A 19134-nucleotide genomic window follows, 5' to 3' on the forward strand; every position below is an offset into this window, starting at 1 on the left:
TCACCAATCATCTAAAATCTTAATTTGCCATCAGAACGCTGTCTAAAACTATGCTATGTAGGCATCCGTGTGTCTTGTATATGTCATTGTTTATCTTCAACCTACACAAGGGACTAAAGATTGGAAATTAGTGGTGTTTGAGTGTGTTTACATGCAATGAGGAGGCTAATTTGTGTGCAATGCACGCAGTACGGCGAAAGCAGAGGACGCTGCTGATGAGCTGCTTCAGGCCGTGAGTTTTCTGGGTTTGCTGTGCTATGTTTAAAAAAAAACACCACAATCTGGCGTGATGTGTCTCTCTGCACGTTGGTGTGCTTGCTTCTTTGTTCTATTGCAATTTCCTGGTGGACTAGACTAGAAAAAGGAAAAATCTCAAATTGAATTCCTTCATGTCATTTTTTTAAAGATTTTAGACTCATTTTGCACTTAAAAATGTCTTCTTTCATACAGGAATGCAAGTCCTAGAATGGAACGGCATTCCATTGACGGGAAAAACCTACGAAGAGGTGCAAGGCCTCGTTGGCCACTCGTGTAACGAGGCAGAGTTATGCGTCAGATTGTGAGCAAAAACCTCTCAAAAACTGTCATTTTCCAAGTTGCTCTTGTCTTTATTCACCCTCCCTTTTTTCAGGGATCTGAACATGCTGGTGGGATCAGAAGCTTCCGAGCGCCTGGACTTTCAAGAGCCCAGTAAAAGTGAGTTGTTGGCATCTGTAATGCATGAAGAGCACATTTTTAATGTGTTTCCCAAACTTTTTTGAGGTGCAGCACCATTTTTGCATTGAAAAGCACCATCTGAAAATCTTTGGTTGAAAACTATGTCGTCTATATTAACAGTAGTCATTTTTATCAAAGTTTTATTGGCAGGAATCACATACGTAAACCTCCTTAATGACTCCAAAATCTAAATTTTCACATTGACCTACTTAATGTCACTAAAAGTTGATGTCTGTGGACCCTGAACAACTTTTGATGCAAAAATAAGCATAAGTAATCGCATAATTCTGTTTTTTTAATCCAAATATGACTAAAATCTCCTAATATTACCAAAAAAAAAAGTGCTCACACGGACAAAAGCCCTAAAAAACAAACAAATTCTGGTTCATTTTAGAGAAAAATAAGCAACAAAATGAATTTCACAATCTGAATTTTGTACAATCTATCATTTAAAATCCATATATTGATTTGTATTGGATTGGATAACTTTATTCATCCCGTATTGGGGAAATTTTGTTGTCACAGTTGCAAGAGGGTGAGAATACAGACACAGAAAAAGACATTTTAGACATAAATAGATAGTTCATAAGTAAGTTAATAAATAAATACATGAATAGATATATGAATAAATAAACCTGTTGCTGAAATATATATATAAATACATATACATACGAAAATATAAGCACATATATACATACAGGTACATGCATTTATAAGGGGAGGTCCTAACACAGCCATTTTTTTGTTTAAATAGGTGACAGACCCCCGAGGTCTCCCGGCGTGGACCCCAATCAACTGGCGGCGGAGCTTCAGAAAGTCTCCCAGCAACAGGCCCCGTCGTTCAGCGCTTCCTGCGGCAGTTTGACGGCGACCACCTCGGCCATCTCCTCTAGCCCCGCCCAGCCGGGCTCGCCCTCGGTTGGCAAGAAACGTCACGGCGGCAAGGCGAGCCCTCCCTCGGCGACCCGCCGTTCTATTTGTGGTCACGTCTCAGCATTTTTTCTTCCCCAGCAGACTGGCGACGGAAGCAAGACGCCGTCACACCCAATCACTGGCGACATACAGGTTTGTGACTCCCTCTGAGACCTTGAGTCAATATAAATTTCATGTTATGGCCAAAATTTTGGATGAAAAAGCCTCCTTTTCTCTTGTGGCAGCTTCAAATCCACTTTGACAAGCAGCTGGGCAACCTGATCGTTCACGTCCTCCAGGCGCGCAACTTGGCGCCTCGTGACAACAATGGCTACTCCGACCCCTTCGTTAAGGTCTACCTTCTGCCGGGACGAGGGTAAGTCCTTAGATGTTATCTGAAAATGAAACAAAAATTTTGTCTCTTAGCTGTACCGGGTGCTTGGACGTTTGGTCGCTGGTCTTTTGGTCGCCGGTCAAATGGTGACAGTTGAAAGTTTACTGTTGAAGCCAGCTCTCAAAATTATATTCATGAGAGAGAGTTTAACATCTAAGAAAGAGAGTTTAATATCTAAGAGAGAGAGTTTAGTATCTAAGTATTTTTTTAATATCTATGTACTGTTGAAACCAGCTCTCCAAATTATATTCATAAAAGCGTTTAATATTTAAATATCTACCGTTGATTCATGAGAGATAGTTTAATATCTAAGTACTGTTTAATATCTAAGTACTGTTGAAAACGGTAGATATTTAGATATTAAACGTTCTCTTATGAATATAATTTTGAGAGCTGGTTTCAACAGTACTTCGATATGAAACAGTACTTCGATATTAAACAGTACTTAGATATTAAACAGTACTTCGATATTATACAGTACTTTGATATTAAACAGTACTTAGATATTAAACAGTACTTTGATATTAAACAGTACTTAGATATTAAACAGTACTTCGATATTATACAGTACTTTGATATTAAACAGTACTTAGATATTAAACAGTACTTTGATATTAAACAGTACTTAGATATTAAACAGTACTCTGATATTATACAGTACTTAGATATTAAACAGTACTTAGATATTAAACAGTAGTTAGGTTATTAATCTCTCTCTTAGATATTTAACTCTCTCTGGTGAATATAATTTTGAGAGCTGTTTTCAACAGTACTTACTCTGTCACCATTCAACCTGCAACCAAAAGACCTGCGACTAAAAGTCTGGTGGCGGCTGCACCGTATTACAATAAGCGCCCACACTTTCCCCCCACCCACCAACGTTAAAGACCCCAACCCACACGTCACGTATTCACTCCCTCTGACTATTGCTTTTTTGTTGTTGTATGTTCTTTATATTTAATGCATGCTGGACCCCCTTCTCAGTCAGGTCATGGTTGTCCAGAACGCCAGGTATGTTATTGATTTTGACACTTTTATTTATGTTATCTTGGTTGTCCGTTTGGTGAAGGTTTTTTTCTTTGTTTATTTTGTTTTTTTACCACTTATATATACTTTGAAAGTGAAATGTAGCTGAAGTCTCACCATTATCTTAAACACACTAACCCTGCACTCTCTTAAAAGAAAGGCACGCTAACCAGTTCTAGTTTAACTCTTGAACTTTCAGCAGTCTAACGGATTTCCAACCCTGCCGTTGACGTGTGTGCATTCCATCCTTTCTCACCCTGGTCCAACCCGAGCGTCACTCGGGTTAACTTTGCAAGCATGTGAAGACCATATTTTGTATGAATTTTCTGTGTCCCCAAGTGCTGAAAACAAGAGGAAGTCCAAACCCGCCGGCAAGAGTTTGAACCCCGAATGGAACCAGACAGTCATCTATAAAAACATTCACTTGGAGCAGGTTGGAAAAGGTTTTATTCAAACCTGTTTCGGCTGCAAACAATTAGAAATGGAAGGAATTTTGTGCTGTGTGTTCAGTTGCGCAAAAAGACACTGGAGGTCAGTGTGTGGGACTACGACAAGTCTTCCTCCAATGATTTCCTAGGAGAGGTAAGACATTGATCATTCATTTTTAGTTGTTTTTTATTAACCCTACTCCAGTGGTAGGGAACATTGGCTCGGGAGCCATGTGTGGCTCTTTTTATGGGTGTATATGGCTCTCTGCAAACCTTTGTGGTAAAATATGGGCACCAAAACTATCTCTAGCGCCTTTTTAGATCATAATTTTTCTTCATTAGACTCTTTTGCATGCATTTTCTCATTAATACTCATTGATTAGCAACAGTGAAATCATGTTCTCAAAAGAATTCAGACTTTTTTTGACTTTCAAAGTGGCGAAATGGATCATAAATGCTCATATTTTCATGTATTTTGACTTTTAAATTCTTAGTATGGCTCTCAAGGTATAATGTTTGGAAATATGAATTGTTTATGGCTCTCTTGGTGAAAAAAAGGTTCCCAACCCCTGCCCTACTCCCTCAGTTTGATGACTTACTTGAGTATTTCTCCCAGGTTCTCATCGACCTATCCAACACTGCACAACTAGACAACGTCCCTCGCTGGCTCCCCCTCAAGCCCCAGACGGAAGGAGAACACCACCGGCGCTCCCATCAGGGCCGCCACGGCTCCTCCAAGACCTCTTCACAGCACTCGTCCCCCAAAAACGCCCAGGAGCAAGACGCCGGAAAATCGTCGGTGATCAAAAGCCGAAGTCACAGCATCTTTCCCGATCCGGCAAAGGGTAAGGAAGGAAAAAAACAAAGCCGTCTGCTCCCGCTTGCTCACGACCCCCCGCTTGATGTTTGCACTCCTGCCATTGTAGTTTCAGCGTCATGCTTTTTCTGCTTTGCCATGGTTTGTCTTCTTGGTTGCCACGGTCACCTTTCTACAGGGTTAGGGTTTGCGATACAGCCTTGAAAGACGCATACTTCAAAATAGACCAAAAAATCCTGAATTTTATAGCTATTTGAAAAGTCTAAGTCCCTTCCAAGTCTTGGTTCCCTACCGTCATAAACCGTAAAAAAAATCTGATAAATATCCTGTTTTCGTACCCATTAGGGCTACTTTTATTTTGTTAATTTGGTGAATGTGATTGTTTTAGACACGCAGGTGCCCCCTCCCGACAAATGTCACAGTAGCCCCGGGCGCTCCTCCAAGGCGTCCCCGTCCCAGGCGCCCCCGTCCCAGGCCTCGAACCAAAGACAGGTGCCGCAGCCTCGCCCGCGTACCTCCAAAAGCGCCGCATGGCAACAGCGCCACCCTGACGGCGGCACGGGGAGCGACCGAGGCGTGCCAACGACAACAACGGGCGACACAGGCCCGACGCCACCGCCACAACGCCTTCAGCCAAGTAAACCAAGAAGAAAATAAAGGAGAGCGCAGCATGTCCGCCTCGCACCCATCAACATTTTTTTCTTTTTGTTGCAAATGTCACTTTTTTTTTCTCCTCTTATTTTTATTTTCCCTTAAGTTGTTATACGGCACGTCACATCCGGCACCCCTAGACACACACCACCAAAGGAGGCCAGAATTTAAAAAAAAAATCCCTAATTTCATAGCGATAAATGTCAAATTCATGTATTATTTTTACCCTGCCATTGGCTGGCCACCAATTCAGAGTGTCCCATACCCTATCCAAGCTCCAGCACCCCATGCGACCCTTGTCAGGACTAACAATCCATAATAATTTGATTGCCTTAATATTTTTTGAAGCAAAAAACAAGTCCAAGGCTCCTCTTGATGGCTATGCACGCAACACAGTCGCACCCCTGGCCTATTTTTGTTTATTTTTTATTTGGAAATACACTAATAACCCACAATGCACCCCTGCAAGCAACGCACAGCGCTGTGCATGTGATTGACAGCTAATGGACTGGAAGAGCGCTCTCTCAATCTCCCATTTTCCTCCTCTTCCCATCCACATTCAACTTTGAACTCTTTGTACTCTGGGATTGGACCACCCCCTGTTCCCTATGACAACCCCCCTTAAAAACAACAACAACAAAAACAACACCAGCAAACCTACCAGGCCGCCAAAGGCACAGCGTAGTTGGTGTGCTGACCATTCAGAGAAGCCAACCCGATTGGCTGCCCACCCTGCTGTCGCGGGCCAATGGGAGCAGATCGGACGCTCATCCCTCCACCCTCAGGAAAGCCATGTCGGAGGAGAGGCCGCACGCCGCCCGAGGTGAGCCCGCCATATCTTTTAAACCCCACCCCCAACCCCTCCCTCGTGGTGTGAGAGGTTGCTACTAACCCGGACGACGGAAAGCCACCATCCTTGCAGCGAGGCGCCCGCTTTTTGCGGCGCTTTTCCCCCCCGTGAGTGGGTGTGTCGTCGCCATGGATACCGCTCAGCATCCGGATAGAAAAATTCCATGTACCGTATTTTCACGACTATAAGGCACACCGCATTATAAGGCGCACCCTCAATGAATTATATTTTTTCCATATATAAGGCACACTGTATTATAAGGCGCACTGTACTATAAGGCGCACTGTCTATTTTGGAGAAAATGTAAGACTTTTAAGTGCGCCTTTTAGTGGTGAAAATACGGCAATTGCTATTGACTTCCAGGTATGAAGCACTCACTACTTTACAGTCACCTCTAGAGCCAGCCATTGTTGATGTTTTGGATTTTTTTGTATAAAATCTTGCAGTGGGGGAGGAGCTATATGATGGAAGATTTTTGGCATCTGCATATTTAACAGTATTGTTTCAGTTCAGGCGTTTGTGTTTTTTTTAATATCCGACAGTGGTGGTTTTTCCTTTTTGGTTTTCAGTTTTTTTCCATATATAAGGCGCACTGGATTATAAGGCGCACTGTCTATTTTGGAGAAAATTTAAGACTTTTAAGTGCGCCTTATAGTCGTGAAAATACGGTATATATAACCTGGCTCACTCATGATGTGGCAGCAGTTCTCTCGTGGTCCATGTTTCCATTCCCACGCTGTTCATGAGCCGCCTGTGTGCGTCTGGTCACATGGCAAATCCCGCTCACAATATCACCTTATCCCATAGCGCGTGCCAGCTACAGGTCTGGCGACGCCCCCGTGACGGCGGCCTCGCTGGACAGCGGCTTGAGCGGCAGTGCCTACAGCTTGCTGGATGAAGATGGAGAAACTAACGAAGTGGACAGCGCCATCTTCCAGGTGCCACGATTGTAAGTCTCGCCATGAATCTGTCGAGCAAAACAGCCCAGTTGACGGCAGCGTGCGTCCAGACCGCTTGGACGCGTGTTGCGGCCAATAGACGGCAAAGAGTCAATGTCTTGGATTCTAAATTGTCTTCATAATTTTGTCTTTTTTAGTGGGAAGATTCCAAATGGTACAGATGGGATGAAAGCCTCCATAGGTGATTCTGATGGTAATCATTTGTCATTTTGCTGGTTAAATCTGGCTGTGATTGGAGGACAATGATAGCCAATGAATGCTTAACAAATTCCCATCCTCATGATGAATTTGGCTCTTGTACACTTTGTTTTTTGTTCTTTTAGACAAAGTTTGGACATCTCTCTAGTAAAGGAATTAGTACATGATTTTGATCTGTTTTTGTCACGTTTTGTTGAGCTTTTTGGGTGAATGTGATAACTCTAAAGTGTTCTTGTGTCTAGGCAAGTCTCAGGTGATGGGCGAAATCAAGATCGCACTGAAGAAGGAAGTAAGGACAGAAGGCGATCATCTCATTCTGGAAATCCTTCAATGCCGCAACATCACCTACAAATTCAAGACTGCAGATCACCTCCCCGGTAAAGATTTCATCTAAAAAATCCAAACACATCCATCTCAATTCTATTTTCCCCCCTTTTAAGACCTTTACGTGAAACTCTACGTGGTGAACATCGCCACGCAGAAGCGAATCATCAAAAAGAAAACCCGAGTATGCCGCCACGACCGCGAACCCTCCTTCAACGAGACCTTCCGCTTCTGCATGAACCCGGCCGGCCATTCTTTGCAGGTGAGCCCTTTTTTTTAAACAAAACACACCACTCCAAACGTCCATCCCATGGCTCTCTCTCTCTTTCTCTCTCCACCAGCTCTTCTTAGTGTCCAACGGTGGAAAATTTGTGAAGAAAACACTAATCGGCGAGGCCTACGTCTGGCTGGACAAAGTGGATTTACGCAAACGAGTGGTCAGTTGGCACAAATTGCTAGCCAGTACGGCGCAGATTCATTCCTAAGCTGGCAATTGAAAGGTACTTTTTGATGGAAGTGGAGTACGCAAGCTAGCAGGTACAAAACACACAACATCACCCACGTGGGAAATACAGGGACTCACTCACATGTACGTGGATTCTCATTCACCCCCCGCAACCCCTTTTGAAGGCATTTTATGGAGGACTTTATTTTTCTAGAAGAAGAGTAGATCTCTATTGGTTGGTCACGAAAATGTCATAAATACAACACACACACTTACACATACACACACTACCTAGCATTCCACTCTGGGACCTTATTTTATGGGATGAAATACCGTTTGGTCGCAAATTTTTTGCTTTCTCTTTGTGCAATTTAGTGCCACATACGCCGTGTGTATATATATATAAGAGAAAAAAAAGTTGGAATGATTTAATGTATAGAAATATTGTAGAGTATAAAAGGATGTTTATCACAGACAATCAAGTCTTGATGATTGTGACGTTGCTTTCGATTCCCTCAAATTTAAAGTCGTGTCTTTTTTTGTGCACTTTTCCTCCTTTGAATGTAAAAGAACTTTATGGGGAACAAAAAAAAAGAATTAGAGAATTAGTTAATTTATTCAACTCTTATATCATATATTCCGCACATCCAAAAAAAATGTTGGTTATTATTAGTTTATTTATTTTGCAAATTGTTTTCTATGCAATCCTGATGCATACATATCTTCATTTTATCTTTATAAATCTCATTTATCTTTACTTTTGGACCAAATCAGTACTTTTAATAATATATTTCTTTTTTATATATTATTTTTTATATAATTTCTTTTGTATTTGCATTACTTTTGATGCAAATCTTCCATTTTTTTATTCTTTTATCGATTATTTATTGTGTATACCACCAGAAAGGGTGGACACAACAACAAAAAAATGAAAGAATTTTTCAAAACTAGACTTTCCGAAATCATAATTTTAATGATAAAAATACATCATTATTCCCTGTGAGGCAATTTATGTTGACTTTTGTGCTTTCCCCCCCATCCCATCTACGCATGGACGTAGTACTTGTTTACAAAGTTAAGTTCCAAAGGCCTAAAACTTAGAGAATTTCTCCCGTTTACAGAAATGGCCACTAAAAACGTCCCATTTTTTGGCTTTAATTCCATTGTTCGTCTTTATTTTTCATGTTAGCTCATTCGCTGTCTTTGCCTCATCCGTACAAAACACATTTATGCGTATAAATCCATTTCCTTTTGTTTTTTGGGAGCAATAGATCTTTTAATGGATAAAAAATAGAGGTGTGCAATCATTGTTTTCTTCTCCATCAACACACAATTGGACCACTCAGTTTGTGGCAGGAGAATTGCTGGATGTTGCATGTTTCCTTGGTGGCTCATACTATTTTTGTGTCCAGATTCTGATGACTAATATACATAAAAAGAGAGCTGACGGCTAGCAAAATAACTGGGACAAAATGTCCATTGAGAAAGGGCCTTCTATTTATCGATAATATAAGCAGACTGTACAAAGGTAATGATGGTGTGCAGTTCTTTATTTCCCCTCACCTCTAAGTAAACTGGAAAAAAAATCTATCTATACTGTCATGGTTTTGTGATTGTATACAGAAGGTATTGATAAATTATGCAAATTGTGCTGTAAAAATGGCTGTTGCCTACCCCATGTCTAAATATTAAATATGAGTACAAATGAGGGTTGCTTTTGTTGTTATTTAATCAGGTTGCGTTAGGGTTTTAGAAGGTTTTTGGGGGTGTAAGTAGGACAGGGGTGGGCAAACTTTCAGGCCCGGGGGTGACGTTGACTTTAAAAATTTGACAGATGGGCGGGGTCAGCACAAGATAGGATACATATAAAAAAGTGCATCCGTTAACAGTACATAGGAAACAAACAGAAAAAAGGACTAAAGTATTGACATACTCATCACTCATCATTAAAGTAAAAAGTATAAAGTACTACAAAGTAAAGTAAAAAGAAATGTATTAAGAAATATTAAAATGTCATTTAAAAAAGATAGAGGGGCTGGAAAATACAAAAAAAACAAATAAGAGTGGACAGAGCTATTGCCATTGCCTTCTGCATTACGGCGCCATTTTAGGAAAAAGAATACATTATTTGGACAATGTCGGCGGGCCGGATTAAAAAGCCTAGTGGACCGTATGTGGCCCGCGGGCCGTAGTTTGCTCACCACTGAAGTGAAGCTCATTCTGGATCACTAGTATAGCCTTGGAGCAGTTGCACCTCTTGGATTATACCAGTAGAGGATGGTAGAACTTCAGTTAATACGTTGCGGCCTGTAAATTTGGCTCAGTCAATCAATCAATCCTCTGTTGGAGTCATGTGACCTTTCTGACAAGAGCCTGACCTTAAAACATTTGAAGAAATAGATTAACCCTGAAGAAAAACCTCCAAAATGATAGCAAGGATGAGGCTCAAAGCAGATGTTCAATCCGAGACGGCCAACTGATATCATTTTTGCTTTCAGTGGAAACGTCCTCAAGCCAACAATCCAGGACGGATGGCGCTATAGCCTTCACGGCCAATCGCTTCCGATTGGTCCCCCCTGAGCCGGCTTCCCGTCGCCGGACGCCGCCGGGCCCGGCCTGAACGTTATGCTTTTGACAACGAAGCCCGGACTCACCGTAACGCGATCAGTCAGCGGGCAGGAGCGGAGACGGGACGTCGCATCGCACAAACTCGCTCGCATTCACTTACGACACCATCACTGAATCTTAGATCTTTTTTTTCCGTGACGACCCCGGGAAGAATTTTCCTTTGCGTGAGGATGTTTTTCTACTGCCTAACATTCCATTTCTGTAAAATTGTGACCATGGAAGGATAGCTATATATCGCCATGGTGAAAATTTACTTAAGATGCAGTTGGGTCATTTGGGTTCTGCTTACTAAAATGTCACCTGTATTGCATTTGTTGACTTTTTTTTTTTTTACAGATGGTGAGTCAGAAAATAATCCCAAAATGCAACATTTGCTCCCATTTGAAGCATCAGAAAGATCAGTTTTTGCGGAAAAGCAATTCCTGGTTTGGTCGTCGGTCTTTTGGTGGATGGTCTTTTAGTCGACGGTTAAATGTACTTAGATATGAAACAGTACTTAGATAGTAAACAGTACTCAGATAGTAAACAGTACTTAGATAGTAAACAGTACTCAGATAGTAAACTGTACTCAGATAGTAAACAGTACTTAGATAGTAAACAGTGCTTAGATAGTAAACAGTACTTAGATAGTAAACAGTACTCGGATAGTAAACAGTACTTTGATAGTAAACAGTACTTAGATAGTAAACAGTACTTAGATAGTAAACAGTACTCAGATAGTAAACAGTACCCAGATAGTAAACAGTATTCAGATAGTAAACAGTACTTTGATAGTAAACAGTACTTTGATAGTAAACAGTACTTCGATAGTAAACAGTACTTCGATAGTAAACAGTACTTCGATAGTAAACAGTACTAATTAAACTCTCTCTCTCTTAGATATTAAAGTCTCTCTCTTAGATATTTAACTCTCTCTCTCTCATGTATATAATTTTGAGAGCTGGTTTCAACAATACTTACTCTCTGTCACCATTTGACCGGCGACCAAAATACTGACAACCAAAAGATCGACGACCAAATGTCCGAGCCCTGATGTCACGTGGTTAAAAGGGAACTTTGAGTTGTCTTTTCTTATTGAACACATAATTCAAGTCTTTTCTATCAACAAGAGTTGTGGCTCAGCTGTGAGGAGTTGGCGTGGAGATGGTGTTTGTGCGCACAAGTTGCCACAGCGACAGCACACTAGCAATTCCCTGGATAGGTAGGTTTGATTCAGAGGCTGGCGACAAGGATGCACCTCTGCACATGCACCATGATTACTACTTTTCCATATACCAGTGTTTTTTTTCCCTTCCAAACCGATGTTAGTATATGAAAATAAATGTTCAACACTGCCTATCTTTGCCAATCCCAGCATACTTTGATGAGAAATTCAGACTCTTGACTGGTCGCCATTCAGTCATAGGGCTCACATAGAGACATGGAACCATTTGCACTCACAATCACAGAGTGGGATTCGATCCCAAGATCTGCACATCCGAGTCAGGCGAAAAAACCACTGCACCAGTGAATGGCTTATTTAAAACTTTGACCATTTTCCTTTTTCACCCACAAAAATATAAAGAATACTAATTTGGGCCAACCAAAAAGCATCCATATTCCCTATTTGCATCATGTAGTATGTATTTTGATGATATTTTTTGGTTTGTTTGTTTGTTTTCACTCTGATTTTATTGTGAATAATCTATGCAACACGTGTCCACGCCCACAATTCCGAATTTCCTCCAATGTTAACAGAGAGGTCGGTTCTGGAGGATTACCCATCATTCAGATCAGCCGTGGGAGTGAGGGGCGGACTTGGTAGCGACATTTGTCACCATTTGTGCGTGCGTGCGTGCGTGCGTGCGTTCGTGTTTGACGGACGGCCGAAGAAGCTAAAGGCTGCACGCCGTGGATTTGTGCACCTTGGCTCATTTCGATCTTCTCTTTTTGTCCTTTTCTTTGTTTTATTCGTCTTTTGGGACTCGATGCACGATGGATTACCGTGCGTGCGTACTTTTGCTCCTCTCCGGTTTGTCCTGCATGTGTGACGGCGGACAGTTTCCCGACGCCCGCATGTGAGTATACCAAAGTCATATTTGTTTGTTTTCATGAAAATAAGTAGTATTCCTTAATAGAGAGGAAGTGAAATGCAATGTATTGTTATGGGATGGCTAAACAATACACTCAAATGTTTGTGAGGATGTTTGCTGGTGCTGAACTTTATTTTTTGGTCATGCATGGATGTATGTACTAACATTTTAATGCAAAACATGTGCTTTATTTTGGTCCTAAAAGCTGTAAACACGTTTTCTTTTTTAAATGGTTGGTGCGACTTGTTGTAAGAATGCACACTTAAAATATGGTTTTAATAGGGAGCTCAAATGTGCTACTTTCAAGGGAAAATCTTTTAAAAAAATAATATAACTGTATTTTTTCTTCTTTTTTGGGAACACTATGAATAATATGCTTGTAAAATGAGAGTTAAAAGTAGCCAGAGGTCATTGTATCCTAATAATAGTTGCCTTAGGGACCCTATTGAGACTTTATTTGTTTTTTGCAATGTTTCAATGAGAGACAAAAATAAGCATTTGGGATTCCAAAGTGGAGGAGAATGTTTGAATCAACAGTTTGTTTCTTTGATTTTTTTTTCCTCCATGATTCTGCCACTGTGTGTCCTATTCCTCATCGGTTATGGGGTGCCGTGGTGGCACTCAGCCTAATGATGGCCCAGCCCCAGTCCGATGATGTCAGACTTGCAGAGTATATTTCGCTAAGTGGATTGATCCAAGACCACTCAACATGGCCGCTTCTATACCTCCCCTTTATTATTAGGATGTCGATTTGGACACTGCTCTGCCTAGAAACCAAGTGGAGGAAGAGTTGCCCTTTTACATCTTTTCATATTTATACTCCTCGCAATCATGTAGATGACCATTTTTCCATTTTTTGCTGAATTTGAGGAATATTCAATACCTGCATTGCTTGTATGTCAGCAAAGTTTTATTTTGAAAAGCCACCACACCCAAGACTGATCATTTCTGACTTAAGGAAGCAGCAAGCGACCTTGTGACCTTTGCGTGTTGGCGATATGGCGACATATTGATTTTCCCCGCCGAGCAAGATCTGATCTTGTACGTCTTCTCTCTCTGACATTTCAAACATACTTTATTTATTTATATTTTTTTAAGGCTAACTCGATTTCACGCTCAGCTAAAGAGCCATGCCTCTCTGCTCGCTGTCTTGTCTCCAGCCATCTAGTCCGTAATGTGAGGAGGCACTTTATATGAGCACGGCATTGGACCTTTGCTTCTTCAAAAAATGGCCACAAAAAGCCAAAGGTGGAAAAGCAAAAATGTACGTACATGTCAACTGGATTTTTTTAATTGGCAGAAAGTCTGCCCTCTTTCCATTGTTTTCCTTTTTTTTTCTTTTATGGCCGATGAAAGGTTTTCACCGACCGAATGGTTGCTAGGACGTTTGGTCGCCCGGTCTTTTGGTCGCCCGGTCTTTTGGTCGCCCGGTCTTTTGGTCGCCCGGTCTTTTGGTCGCCCGGTCTTTTGGTCGCCCGGTCTTTTGGTCGCCCGGACTTTTGGTCGCCCGGACTTTTGGTCGCCCGGACTTTTGGTCGCCCGGTCTTTTGGTCGCTCGGTCTTTTGGTCGCCGGACTTTTGGTCCCCGGTCTTTTGGTCCCTTTTGGTCGCTGGTCAAATGGTGACCGAGAGTCTACTGTTGAAGCCAGCTCTCAAAATTATATTCATGAGAGAGTTTTATATCTAAGAGAGAGAGTTTAATATCTAAGAGAGAGAGTTTAATATCTAAGAAAGGGAGTTTAATATCTAAGAGAGGGAGTTTATAATCTAAGAGAGAGTTTAATATCAAACAAAGAGTATAATATCTAAGTATTGTTTAATTATTAAGTACATTTGACGGGCGACCAAACGTCTAGTCACGACTGATTGAAGCAGCGAACCTTTATTTGGTAAAGAATTAGCAGGCCAAAGTGGACTTTCTCCCCCTCCCCACTTAAATATCTTTTGCGTCATCTTGACCTACTAGGATTTATTTAGACACGCAGCCGTCTTTGGGGGGAAGGGGAATACACGCTATCCCTCCAAAAGGGCAACGGACAGGAAGTTGTGTCCCTTTTTTAAAGTTTCTTTTTACCAGCTTTTTATAGGAAGCAACTAGTGTATGTTTGTTTGAGTGGAGGAGCTCACATCCCCTTCCAGCTGGTGGGGAATTTTTCCATTTGGTTACCAAGGTAACCAGGGGAATAGCTAGCAGCTGTTTGGTTGGCAGGCCTGTCCAGTGCAAAAAAAGCACATCTGTATACCACGCTATTCTAGTAAAGCACTTCCTTGGATGGCAAACGTCATCCAAGAAGTACTTTTTCTTGTTTTTAATCCTTTTAAAGTGATAGAAATGTGCATACCAGGGGAAAGAATCTTATTTTCCATGAAAATATTAGACATGTACTGTTTTCTGGCATATTAACTCCTTAAAATTGTCTTAGAATTGTTGAATTTTAAGGTTTTTCTCGTAGAAATTCACTATTTTGACCTCCATATTCATGGTTTTAATAGGGAATACAAATGTGCTACTTTGATGGGAAAATCTTGAGAAAAATCGGTTAAAAATGCAAAGAAAAGTCACAGATTTTTGTACAATTTCACTTTATCTGAAATGGTCCTGCCTATTCCTCACTTCGTTTTTGTCTCCGGCAGTGAAAGGACAAATACTAGTGCTTGTGTATTTTCTTAACTATGTTGATATCCATTTTTGTTCCCCCCTGATTTTCTCCCAAAATATCCTTAGAGTAAATGAAAGCTATTATGCCCTAATATCTACTCGAGCGCATCCCATTGAGGCCCTCGAGGTATTAAGTGCTCAGGTGCTTATGGGGTGTGCAACACAAAAGTGCGCTCTTGACGTTTGTGTATGATAGCTTTGCTGAGGGTCCCTATTACCGAGTGGTCCTGGCTTTTTAATAGCAGCACTCAGCCACCACACTTGCATTAAAGTCAAGGTAAATTTGATGTTTTTTTCCGAGTTTGTTAGTCGATCCTAGAACTTGTCATTGACTCTTATTGTGAGGCATGGGAATTATAGACCAGCAGAAAAGTAGACAATAGATAGTAGAAATAATTGACATGAGGGCAAATTTAGTTCACAACATGGCTATTTTGGCCCAGCCTTATTATTTACTCATGTTATGATTCATTCCTGATCTATTTTGCCTCCAGATTGTCAAATAAAAGCACGAAACAGGCCCGGGATGCTTCATGGGTGGGCGTCGTCAGTGACTCAGTGACAAACGCGTGAGCAAAAAGACGCCTGGAGGCCTGCACGCTTCCATGACTTTCAAACAGACGCCTTGGAAGTAACTCCGAGCTCCGTCCCCCCCTTCCCCGCCTAGTCCTCGTCGGGGAAGGAATTCCGGCGTCGGAGCGGTGAAAGAACTGAGCAAACAATCAGAAAAAAAAACAAAGTTTTCCTTCCACGCCGCCGTAATCAGCGTCCAGCGGGAAGTTCCGTCGTTGCGAATGGCGTTGATGGTTATTTGTGGGTAATTAACCCACTCTAGATGGAGCCTAATTACACAAGAGCCTTGAGATGTCACATTTAGCGCCACAACATCTTGCCTGGGACGTTTAGGGTCTTTTATTTTCCTTGATAGTCCAACACGAAAAAGCCGTCCCACCCAACCGTCTCGCCATCCCAACCTAATTCCGAGTTGGCACCAGGCAGAGAGTTATGTACCCACATCACTATCCAGCCTAAATCTGACCCTGGCAACAAGCAGCTGTCCCCCTGGAGGGCTAAAAATGTCCAGCTCGCGTTACGCTGTATTTGCTTTAAATGAGATAACACGGTCAGTCAAGGAAGGGGTCCCATATCCCCTCCCTCAGCCGCTTCATTTACCATGAAATACATATATCGTATTATTCTCCCGCTCTGTGTTGAAAGTATGCAAAAAAGTTGTTACAAGAAGACATAATTTCCTATAAAGTCTTCTTATAACTTCATGAATTATTCACCATTTTTTTCCCAATACCACGCATGGGTATCGGAAGGCCAAAAATGCAATTGGTGGCTTTTTATTCTTGTTAAAAAATGTATAAATTATGTATTCATTGGCTGACACTGATGTATATATATTTTTTTACCCAAATAGACGATATTCTATCAGGAAAGTATCAACCAATGTATAGATAAGAGTACCGGAAGCTTAGGACAGACATCAGCCAATGTGTCAAGCGACAGACACTTTCTTTACAGAAGAATATATTAGCAGCCGCGGGCTATGACACTCTGACGTCTATGAATAGCGCTCGTCTTTAACGCACTTGCAGCCTATTCACTTGAAACATGATTTCAGATTCCCCTTTCCATACTGTACACCAGGGGTGGGCAATTTTTTTGGCCTGGGGGCCATATTGACTTTAAAAATTTAACAGATAGGCCCGGGTCAGCACAAGATAGGATACATATAAAAAAGTGCATCCGTTAACAGTACATAGGAAACAAACAGAAGAAAAGGACTGAAGTATTAACATACTCAGCACTCATCATTAAAGTATAAAGTACTACAAAGTAAAGTAAAAAGGAATGTATTAAAAAATATTAAAATGTCATTTTTAAAAAAGATAGAGGGGCTGTAAAACAAGAAAAACAAATAAAAGTGGACAGAGCTACTGCCACTGGGTTCCGCGTGACGGCGCCATCTTGGTGGAAAAAAACAACATTATTTAGACAACGTTGGCGGGCCGGATTAAAAGGCCTAGCGGGCTGGATGTGGCCCGCGGGCCGTAGTTTGCCCACATCTGCTGTACACTGTCACATCAAAAAAAATCTGTGGACTGATGAAATGAAATTGAATGTATCCTTGCATGCTTATGTGACCCCAGGATTAAAGAATGGGTGGATCAGATGCAGAAGGACTTGGTCACCCTCACCGACAAGGCCAGCGGCATCCACACCCTCACTCAGGTTAGTCGCCGCAATCCGGGTTTTTCTATTTTGGGATGGCGTTCACGCCAACGCTATATATAGCCGCGCCTCATTAGTGCTAATGCTGCACTTTTCCTCACCTCTTGTAAAGTACACTAATTGAAAAAGTCATCATGAAGTGGAAGAACAAGCCCATTCGTGTTAAGGAATCATCATAAAACTGCTCTTGCCAGTACTTTTTTTTAACTTTTAACTTGTGCAGCATTCAATGCGTATGAGGCCGGAATGATCATTAAAGTTGGCCCAAAGATTGCCAGCTACCTCAAGAAATTGTTTGGAGGGTGCCCAAATCCCTCAGTGGAGAAAATCTGGAAAGAAAATGTATTATAGGGATGCTCGGACGTTTGGTCGCCGGTCTTTTGGTCCCTTTTGTTAAATGGTGACAGAGAAAAGTACTGTTTAATATCAAGTACTTTTTAATCTTTAAGTACTGTTTAATATCAAGTACTTTTCAATCTCTAAGTACTGTTTAATATCAAGTACTTTTTAATCTTTAAATACTGTTTAATATCAAGTACTGTTTAATATCAGGTACTTTTTAATCTCCAAATACTGTTTAATCTCTAAATACCGTTTAATATCAAGTACTTTTTAATCTCTAAGTACTGTTTAATATCTAAGTACTTTTTAATATCCAAGTACATCTGACCGGCGACCAAAAGGGACCAAACGACCTGCGACCAAACGTCAGATCACGATTTAAGGTGGAGTCAATTTAAACTTATTAAAAAATAATAATAAATAGCTGTTTTATCAAAACAGTCTCATTCCAACGACTTCAATTTTGGTGAATGTAAATCACACTGAATAATATTGCAACCACATTGTTAAAAATTTACTTTTATTTTGCTGGAACTGGCAAGTCAGTCCTATTAAAAACCACAAAAAAGTAAATAGCGTCCGACAAATAACCTCAATCGGCATTGGAAGTTGCTCTTTTATTTTGTCCACAACCTGAAGGCAAAAACCAATACGTTCACTTGCCATCTTGAACGTGGTACATTGGAAAAAAAGCCTCCAGGCTGCAAAATAATTGGCTGTCCTTGGCATTTTTTTGCGCTTTGCTTTTTCTTCTGCTCCAAAACAATCGGCGACGCACTAAATTTCATGACGTAAACAATAACAGATGACCTAAGTCCACCATTTTTGTTTTCAGATCTACGAAAAACACAAAAAGCACTTCAGTGTGGAGACCAATCGCATCGAGGAACTGGTGTCCACGGCTGCCGGGAATATCGAGAGATTGCTGGAAAGTCGTTCTAAAGCTCTCAAGGTCAGCGCACACACACCAAAAAAATCGCTTTCCTCAAACTAGTTTTGGTTCTCAACCAGGTTTAAGCCTCAAAACTACCAATGACCATATTTTCTCGCATATTAGCCAGAGAAAATCAATCTATAGTCAATATACATGAAAATGTGTGCCTTTTTTAGTCACTTCACCACTTTTAAAGTACAAAAAGTCTCTTATTTTGACAACATTGATACGTTGTTGCGAATCAATCAGTATCAATAAGAAAATCCATGCCATAATATCAACGTATCACTCCTATTCCTGCAATTTCTCACCAGCAGTTTCCATAGTTTACCTCACAAATTAGTGGAGAGCCATATTCACTCATCAAAAGAGCCATATGTGGCTCCCGAGCCATGGTTTCCCTACCCCTGCTTTAATCTGTTTATCTTTTCTCTATTTTGAAATAGTCATCTTGAAGTTTTGTGCATTTCAAGTCTAATTTGTATTTAAGCGGAATCCTTGATTCAGTCATTTTTCTAGCGACAAATACGGCTTATA

General features: G+C 41.1%; 2 protein-coding genes across 2 annotated transcripts in view; both read left to right on the plus strand.

The window, feature by feature from the left end:
• Positions 1-9429, plus strand: part of pcloa (piccolo presynaptic cytomatrix protein a) — a 29732-nt gene extending 20303 nt beyond the window's left edge. Inside the window, exons 14-28 of the mRNA XM_077709206.1 lie at positions 451-559; positions 632-696; positions 1472-1662; positions 1732-1782; positions 1875-2005; positions 3008-3034; positions 3389-3482; positions 3560-3631; positions 4094-4346; positions 5610-5768; positions 6603-6744; positions 6892-6947; positions 7195-7329; positions 7393-7538; positions 7618-9429. Coding sequence (XP_077565332.1) covers positions 451-559; positions 632-696; positions 1472-1662; positions 1732-1782; positions 1875-2005; positions 3008-3034; positions 3389-3482; positions 3560-3631; positions 4094-4346; positions 5610-5768; positions 6603-6744; positions 6892-6947; positions 7195-7329; positions 7393-7538; positions 7618-7761 — 1775 coding nt within the window. The 3' untranslated portion in view covers positions 7762-9429. The remainder of the gene's footprint in view (positions 1-450; positions 560-631; positions 697-1471; positions 1663-1731; positions 1783-1874; positions 2006-3007; positions 3035-3388; positions 3483-3559; positions 3632-4093; positions 4347-5609; positions 5769-6602; positions 6745-6891; positions 6948-7194; positions 7330-7392; positions 7539-7617) is intronic.
• A 2701-nt stretch (positions 9430-12130) lies between these two features.
• Positions 12131-19134, plus strand: part of LOC144181337 (voltage-dependent calcium channel subunit alpha-2/delta-1-like) — a 36863-nt gene continuing 29859 nt past the window's right edge. The window contains exons 1-3 of the mRNA XM_077709738.1: positions 12131-12406; positions 17240-17321; positions 18499-18615. Of these exons, the coding sequence (XP_077565864.1) occupies positions 12324-12406; positions 17240-17321; positions 18499-18615 (282 nt within the window). The 5' untranslated portion in view covers positions 12131-12323. The remainder of the gene's footprint in view (positions 12407-17239; positions 17322-18498; positions 18616-19134) is intronic.

This window comes from Stigmatopora nigra, chromosome 23 (genome assembly GCF_051989575.1).
Source record: "Stigmatopora nigra isolate UIUO_SnigA chromosome 23, RoL_Snig_1.1, whole genome shotgun sequence".
Classification (NCBI taxonomy): domain Eukaryota; kingdom Metazoa; phylum Chordata; class Actinopteri; order Syngnathiformes; family Syngnathidae; genus Stigmatopora; species Stigmatopora nigra.